Source organism: Diceros bicornis, chromosome 37, assembly GCF_020826845.1.
Source record: "Diceros bicornis minor isolate mBicDic1 chromosome 37, mDicBic1.mat.cur, whole genome shotgun sequence".
In the NCBI taxonomy this organism is placed as follows: domain Eukaryota; kingdom Metazoa; phylum Chordata; class Mammalia; order Perissodactyla; family Rhinocerotidae; genus Diceros; species Diceros bicornis.
In genome coordinates, this window is record NC_080776.1 from 9,578,159 (window position 1) to 9,586,503 (window position 8,345).

Here is an 8,345-nt window from a genome sequence, read left to right on the forward strand (position 1 = left end):
TGAATCCCACGACTGCCCTAATACTCTAGCGAGAAAAAAGACACAATCTCTGCCCCATGGAATTTACATTCTAGTGGGGCAGGTGAATGTCAATCAAATAATCAAACAAATAAAGGCTAATTTGTAGCTCTGACACGTGTGATGAAGGATGCCATGAGATGCTGTAGGAGGCAGGTCTGACCTACTCAGGGAAGTCGGGCAGCGTCTTTTGGGGACCTGGGGCTGGAGCTGGGATCTGAGGAAGGGAGAGGATTTAGGCCCAGAGGGGAGTCTGTGAGTCCTTGAGATGACGATTTCCTCCGGGGTGAGTAACCATCGATCATCGAGCCTGTTTATAGGCAAGCGACAGAGGGACCAGGGGTCAGGTGGCTTGCTATTGGCGAGTGCGCCATGCCTGGATGGTCCCGGCGGCTGTCTCCCAAGTCCCATCTGGGGATGACGTCATCCTGGTGCAAGCCCAAAATAGCCGGCTCCGCCTCCATCTCCCGGCAGCCCCTGCAGCCGCACCCCCTCCACCCCCCGCCCCTCGGGTGACAGGCCGAGCCGGTCGCCTCTGGGTCTCTAGTAGTTTCCGTGTCGCTGACGCATGCTTGCGCGCACAGCTGGGCCGGCCGCGTCCTACGCAGCAGCCGCGAGCCGGGCAGCCGGTGCCAGACGGTTCCCGGCGGGGGGCAGGGGCGGGGCGCTGCAGGAGGCCAGGGACTCCCGGCCAAGGAGGTGCGGGCGGGGGACCCCGGTCAGGCTGGGGGGCCCTGGGCCGGGCTGCTGCAATTAAGGGACTTCGACAGGACTCCCCGGGCCTGGTCACCAAGATAGCCCGTGGCACCGGCCTGCGGGGGCCGATAAGGCTCCCCGGGGGAGCCTAGTCACCGGCCGCAAGCAGAGCCCAGTGGGTTCCGCTTCCCCCGGGAGCGCCTTCCGCCACCGGGGGGGTCTCCAGCCCCAGGGAGGGGCCCTTGGTTCGTTCTGCCTGATTCCTCCTTCCTTCCTGCAGCCCCAAGGAGGCTCGCCTGACTACTGACGAGTTGCCATGGCATCCTACTACGATATCCTAGACGTGCCGCGAAGTGCGTCCGCTGATGACATCAAGAAGGCGTAAGTGCCTCCGCTGCGCATCAGAAAGCCTCACCCTCCTCCGACACCCGCACCCCTCCCCCACCATGGGGCCCTTCAGTGCCAGGGAACCAGGTCTATAGAAAGGATTGGGGGGCTCCCTCAGAGAGTGACACCTGTAGGGGAGGAAACCCCTGGATGAGTAGGAGAAAGTCCATAGCGTGAAGAAGTTCTGCTGGGAGCTGCACTGTGCGTCCTTCTGCGGTAAACCCTCCCTTCCCCTCTCCTCCACTCTTATCCCGACACCTGCCCCTAGTCTTCTCAGGATGCGGTGCAAAGATGCCCAGGCAATGTGACCAGGAGGGACCAGTGAACCTGTACCCTCCATGGCCACATGTACCCCCAGCCTTTGCAACCTCAGCCCCAGTGAGCCCCAGGGAGGGGTTAGGGCTGGGGTTTCCCCCCCTCACATTACATCCGCCGAGACAAGTGGTCCTAGTGCTGGCTGCAGAGGAGAGAGAGGGACTGCGCGAAAACATCGCAGCAGAGGCAGCCGCAGCAGCTGGGGTGGCCAGGGATGTGACTACGGAAAGGACAATGGTGGCTAATGGGAAAATGGGTCATTCTGTCCCGCGGTGGGAAGCAGCTGCATTTGTCCCCTGACCTTCCCCTCTGAACCACTTCCTGCAGGTACCGGCGGAAGGCGCTGCAGTGGCACCCGGACAAGAACCCGGATAATAAAGAGTTTGCTGAGAGGAAGTTCAAGGAGGTGGCTGAGGCGTATGAAGTGCTCTCGGACAGTAAGGGCCAGGGGCAGGGCAGGGCAGCACCCGTCGCCCCCACTTCAGGCCCTGTCCCACTCCTTCCCAAGGCCGTGCTGCCACCCCAGTCTCCTCCCTGCCTTTTTCCAACCTGGCATTTAAGTGCTCCCCTCCCGCAGGGACTCTGGGAAGTTTTTCTTTTTTTTTTGCTTGGAGTCAAATGAGTGCCTACTATGCGCAAAGCATCCTTTTATTTTCCCTTTAATCCTCTGTGCTCAGTGTCTGCTCCCCAGGATCTAGTAGGTGTGGCCTGGGTCCTGACAAGGGGAAGGAAGCAGGGCGGGTAACCGACGTGTGCCGAGCCTTCTCTGTGCCAGGCACTGGGGGGTGCCATCTCCATGAGTCCTCACAGTCATCCTGTGAGGCAGGGTTTATCACCCCCCACTTCACAGGCGAGGAGACTGGGGCTCAGAAAGGTGAAGTAACTTGCGCCAGGTCACACAGAGCTGGAATACGAATCCAGGTCTGTCTTTTATTCATTCATTCAAAAAATATTCACTGAATGCTTATGGTGCCGGGCACTTGTTGGGTTCTGGGGAACAATGGAGGACAAGGAGGCACTGTCCTCATCCTGCTGGGTTTATCATATTCTGGTCAGGGGAGACCGACATGAACCAAGTAAATACACAGACAAGAGTGTTCCAAAGGAAAGTAGTGGGGTGATGTGACAGGGAGTGATGGGCACCAGTTTTTGTTACGGTGTTCACAGGAGGCCTCTCTGAGGAGGTGACATTCAGGCTAAGCCCTGATAGTAATAACATAGTAATAATTAGCTAACATTCATTGAACACTTACTGTGTATCAGGCCCGGTGTTAAGAAGTTTACGTAGATTATTTCATTGAATCCTTGCAACAACCCTAAGAGGTAGGTGCTGCTGTGTCCATTTGAAAGATGAGAAGGACTGGGCTGCTGCTATAAGCTGTAGCCCGTGTCCCCTGTGCACCTTGTCGTCCCCCAAGTGTCAGTCTCAGGGCAGTCCTCTGAAGGTCCTAGCCCGGAAGGGGAGGCCGTCATCCCAGAGGGAGGAGAAATGATCTGCTCTCTCTTTCCAGAGCATAAGCGGGAGATCTACGACCGCTATGGCCGGGAAGGGCTGACGGGGGCAGGTAGGTGCAGCGGTGGGGCCCAGGGATGGAAGTGGGGGAGGGAGGGGGGTGCAGATTCTTGCAATGGATGCGCTCTTGAGGCTCCTGGCCGTGCCTTAGGTGGGGTGCCCTGGCTCAGGGCAGGATGCACACCCTCAGCCCCCTCCTTATGCTGCCTCTCCTCCAGGGACTGGCCCATCTCGGGCAGAAGCTGGCAGTGGTGGGCCTGGCTTCACCTTCACCTTCCGCAGCCCTGAGGAGGTCTTCCGGGACTTCTTCGGCAGCGGGGACCCTTTCTCGGAGCTCTTTGGTGAGTGGGCTCAGGAGGCCTCTGACTAGCTCGACTTCCCCCTCCAGGCCTGCCCCGTGAGCTCAGGGGCCCTTAGGCGAGAGGCTGAGAGGGAAGCAGAATTCCACAGACTGAAGATTTTGTGGGGGTGGATCCAGTGAGAGCCGGGACGAACCTTACACAGGCCTGAACCCGCGTGACCCTATAGAGACACTTCAGAGACTCGCCTTATTAAATGATAACAACAATAATACATTGTTAGACCTCACAATGACAGCCATGAGAGCAAGACTCAAAGCATCATGTGACAAAATGACATTACAAATACCAACAGAAGCCATTTTTTGAATAATTAATATGTGCCAAGTATCCCCCCCGCCCCCATCCTCTAATGAACCCTGCGAGGTGGACAATTTTATCCCCATTTACAGATCAGAAAACAGAGGCACATTCAAATAACTTGCTTAAGAGTCACACAGCAATTGGCAGTCGGGACTCGTAGCCATGTCTGCCTGACATCACCCCGAGCTTACCTGCCTGGACTCACAGAGCTATCTGTCCACCCTCCCTCATTCCCGCCCCTTATTCTTCATTGTGGACAGAATTTACCAGTGAACTTTTTCATATATAATATTAAATAGGAGCTTAATTTGTAAATAAGTCCAAGCAACAAAGAAAAAAATCAGAAATGTGCCCAGTTGCTTAGCACCTTATATTTCTAGACTTAAAAGCAGGGTTCACACCTGTTTTGGGGGGAAATGTCTTCACCAGATGACTGTTAATCTGCTCACTTGTTGCAGATGACCTGGGCCCCTTCTCAGAGCTTCAGAACCGGGGTCCCCGACACTCGGGCCCCTTCTTCAGCTTCTCTTCCTCCTTCCCTGGGCACTCTGGTAAGTGCTTTCTTGTCCCAGTTTTGCAAGCTCTGAGTCCCAGAACCCCTCGCTTTGGCTCATTGCTTGTCCAAGCCCTCTCTCCCGTGTGTCTGGAGGCCCGGCTCTGGGTGGCGATGTGGGCAGACTCCACAGAGGTGGCTGGCCCGTTGTGACTGCGGCGTGCCGCACACAGCCTCCGTCTAACGACCTCTCCTCCTTCTCTGTCCCGACCCCAGATTTCTCCTCCTCGTCTTTCTCCTTCAGTCCTGGGGCCGGTGCTTTTCGCTCTGTTTCTACGTCCACCACCTTCGTCCAAGGACGCCGCATCACGACGCGCAGGTGAGGGCTCCTGTGGCACCATGCGGGGCGTGGGGGTGGAGGGGGAGCTGCATACACCTAGAAAGTCAGCCCCTCGAGGGCAGAGCCAAGCCTGTCCTGCTCACTGCGGCCTCCCTGGACGGGCGCCTGTGGGACTCAGGCATGCTCGCTGACTGCAGTGTGCTGTCTTCCTCAGAATCATGGAGAACGGGCAGGAACGGGTGGAAGTGGAGGAGGACGGGCAGCTGAAGTCAGTCACGATCAATGGTGAGCAGCGCTCTGCCACCCGGGCCCGGGCAGGAAGCCCCAGCCCCAGGCCCCAAAGCCCCTTCCCCAAACTGCTCCTTTCTGGACTCCCTTGGGGCAGGGAGGGAATGGCGGCCGCAGGCCAGACTGGCAGGATCAGTGCTGGCGATCCGGGGAAGGGGGCTGGGATGGGGAAGTGGGGAGTCTCAGAGGGCCAGCTCATCGTCATCATCATTAGTGGGGTGCATGGCGTTTGCAGAGCACTTTACTATTTTTAAAGCACTTGCACACATACCATCTCTCCCGTATTTTTAAAACAGCCAGAGGGAAAGCTGGGCAGTTGTATTCGCCCTGTTTTTCATTTGAGGAGACTGAGCCTTGGCATGGTTAAATGGCCTGACCTCCCAAGGAGCCCCAGGCCCAAGGCTTTGTCCTACTTAGCAAGGGGAAAAGCCAGGAATGACACTCAGGATGCAGGAGTGAACTCTTCCCACAGCACCACGCCGTGCAGGATGGTCGCCATGGCTACCCTTCCATGCCTGCTGTCTCTGGAGCACCGTGTGCTAAGTACTTTCCATGGGCTGTCATAGTTAATCACTGGAACAATCTGACAGTGTACACATTCTCATCATCCCCATTTAACAGATGAGGAAAGGGAGGCTGAGGGAGGGTGAGTACCTTGCCCAAGGAGACAGCTCGTACCTGCTGGAGCTGAATACCAGCCCACGCTCATAACCGCTGTGCTAGGTGCCAGAACGCATGTGCGCCAGTTCCAAAGGAGGGGCTGCAAGTGGTCAGAGTCGTTGCTGCATGAGGCAGCCTGGCAGAAGTCTCCTGGCCTGGGTCAGAGAGCCTCATGGTGGCCGTGCCTCTTGCAGGCGTCCCAGATGACCTGGCACTGGGCTTGGAGCTGAGCCGTCGCGAGCAGCAACAGTCTGTCACCTCCAGGTCTGGGGGCACGCAGGTCCGGCAGACCCCTGCCTCACGCCCCTCTGACAGCGACCTCTCCGAGGATGATGAGGACCTGCAGCTGGCCATGGCCTACAGCCTGTCAGAGATGGAGGCAGCTGGGAAGAAACCGGCAGGTGGGCGGGCGGTGCAGCGACGACGGCACAGGCGGCCCAAGGCCCAGCACCAAGATCCGGGCATGGGGGTGACCCATGAGGGTGCCAGGGGTGATGCGGCCAAACCCAGCCCGTCCCCGGAGGAGAAGGCCTCTCGTTGCCTCATCCTCTGACCACCAGGCCCAACCCACCCCGATTCAGGGTGTCCAGGGGTCCTGCTCACTGTCAGCAGAGCAGAGAGGGGCGCGCCTAAGCTGCAGGAGCCCCTCCGCAACCCCACGCTCCCTCTGCAGGTTTCCCTCCCAGGGCCACCCACACTCCAGTGTGGACTCTGGATTTGCTGTGCTCAGCCCATGGCCGATAGGTCCCTGGTGAAGCCCAGAGTGGGGGGCCTCAGGGCAGTGGGAGGGCCTGAGGAGCCAGGATGCACTTATTCTTATTAGGTGGGGAGTTTCTAAGGGGCATTAGTGGTTTGGGTCGGGCCTTTTGTGCCCAGGTCTTCTGCCACCTGTGTTGCTGGTGATGTCAAGGAAGGAGGACTTGGCCTGGGGTTCTCTGAGCTGGAGTCGGCAGCTCCGCTGGGGAGTCTCCCGCTCTCCTTGCTCTGCAGCTGCAGACACCCCTCCCCCCCCGCCCCCTGATTTCTGTGCAGTATTCAGCTCTGACCGTCTCTGTTGCTTCCCTTCTGGTGCTGCTTCTCCTTCCTCGCACTCTTCTCTCTGCAATTCCCTGCGGGCTGCATCGCTTTCTTTCACTGCCGGCTGGCTAGGACTCCCTTCTTCCTTCCCCAAGAAGGCCTCAGTGTGGCGAGGAAGATGCTGTGGCCGGTAGGGCCATAAGGTCTTCCGGGGAGGCTAGCTGGGTGGGGCGGGAGCCTCTCGGCCGTCCAGATTCGGAACCGGAGCCCACTCCTCCTCCCTTCCTCTTGCTGCCTCAGCCTGCCCCAGGCCTCGGGACTAGGCAGAGGTGAGGCCGGCTAATCCTGGAGAGGTGGGATAAGGCCAGGGTGCCCCAGGAGGGAGGCCTAGGAGGGGACTGTACCTCGTCCTCCTTCACCATGCATCAGGGCTCAGGGGAGGCCACAGGGCTAGCCCAGGTCTGCATGCTCAGCTCCATCCTCCATGGCTTGCTGCTGACCCTCTCTCCTGTCACCCCGCCCCCGCTCTCTCCCCAGATGTGTTCTGAGCTGGTGTCCGGGATCCAGAGTCGCTGCACAGTTCCAACAGGACAGCGCCCTCCCCTGTGCACTGGGAGGGGACCCTCCATCCCTCTCCCTCACCCGTGCTGAGTGTAGAGCTGGGCCTGGGTGGTGGGTGGGGGCTGGGTGGGAGGTGTCTTAGCCTGTAAACTCTTCCCTGGGTCTTTGGTGCTGTCTCTTGGGGACTACAAGTCCCAGAATGCAATGCACCCTGCCTCATTTCTGATAGGTCATGCTTGGGGGAGGTGGTGCATGGTTATGGTGCATCTTGGGACATGTAGTTCCAGCCCAGATCGGCCTGTCACTCCCCATGAGACGGGGAGACCTTGTCATTTGATTTGTCCCCGGCAGGGCTGGCAAGAATGTGGATGAAGGGGTAACGGGCCTCGCTTCGGTTCCCCTGACACCTCTTGCTAGCGCCGGGGTGGGAGTGTACAAATCAAAGCCCTGCGGCATCTGGGAGTGACTCTTCCTGTGGGCAGTCCTGGGTCCCAGGAACAAGCCGGAGTGGATCTGCTAAGCAGGGCGTGGCCCCAGAAGGCTGGTGGGCGTGGGCCGGCAGAGAGCTTGGAAGGGAAGGCCGCCCTATTGGGATGTGTGTGTGTGTGTGGCCGGGATTGGCGTGTGATGGGCACTCCAGGCATGTTGCTGCTTGTACTGCTTCTTCTGCCTCTGACCCTGCTGCCCATTCCTTCTCTCCAACATCGCGGACGAGCTGCCTCTCCTCCTCCCTGCCTGGGGAGCCCAGGGGGCCCGGGAGGGGAGTGGTGGAGCCCGGGTGTTGCCAGCCCCTGGGACATGGAGTCTCAGAGACCTATCAAAGCCAGCTGGGCTGAGCTCAGACCGACGGGGAAACGCTGCAAGTCAATAAAGCTGAGTTTCCAGAGCTCAGTGGTGTGCTGTGTTCCTGTATTCTTCCTTTCCGGGGTGTCCAGGAGGGACCCTAGGGGACCAGTGGGTGACACACTTCCCTTTATTGCTGGAACAGCTCGAGGTCACAGCCTTTCCAGCTGACAGCAGAAGTCCCCTCTTTGCCCTCCCCAGTACATCAATGGGAATCCCCAAAAATGCTCGCAGTCTTCTGCCCTCACCTCTTGGGGACCCACAACTGGCTTCCCCGGGTAGCTGTTCCCCTTACGCAGGGACCCACCCCCCAACACCCATCAGCACAGCTAGGACCCAACTAAGTTGTGACTTGACTGAAAGCATGGGGAAAACAGGGAACACATGGTGAAAACCTGTAAAAACGTGCTCCTGAGGCCAGGACACTGGGCCCCTCACAGGGTTCCTTAGCTCAAGGCCAGTGGCTGGTCTCAGAGGCCAGCCTCTCCCAGTGGAGTGGCACAAATCTGCCCTACCAGGGTCCAGGGTGCCTCCCCCTTCTCTCTCCAGACA

General features: G+C 58.7%; 1 protein-coding gene across 2 annotated transcripts; it reads left to right on the forward strand.

The window, feature by feature from the left end:
• The first annotated feature begins 547 nt into the window (after nucleotides 1-547).
• On the forward strand, nucleotides 548-7,070 carry DNAJB2 (DnaJ heat shock protein family (Hsp40) member B2). Of its 2 annotated transcripts, XM_058533058.1 has the most exons (10): nucleotides 552-717; nucleotides 995-1,095; nucleotides 1,744-1,853; nucleotides 2,928-2,981; nucleotides 3,148-3,270; nucleotides 4,050-4,142; nucleotides 4,361-4,463; nucleotides 4,639-4,709; nucleotides 5,567-5,773; nucleotides 6,927-7,070. In XM_058533058.1, the coding sequence occupies exons 2-10, from the start codon at nucleotides 1,031-1,033 to the stop codon at nucleotides 6,935-6,937; spliced, it is 837 nt and encodes a 278-aa protein (XP_058389041.1). In that variant the 5' UTR covers nucleotides 552-717; nucleotides 995-1,030; the 3' UTR covers nucleotides 6,938-7,070. The 2 variants fall into 2 exon arrangements, with proteins under 2 accessions (XP_058389040.1, XP_058389041.1); XM_058533057.1 differs by lacking the exon at nucleotides 6,927-7,070 and having other exon boundaries at nucleotides 548-717; nucleotides 5,567-6,920.
• The last annotated feature ends 1,275 nt before the right edge of the window (nucleotides 7,071-8,345 follow it).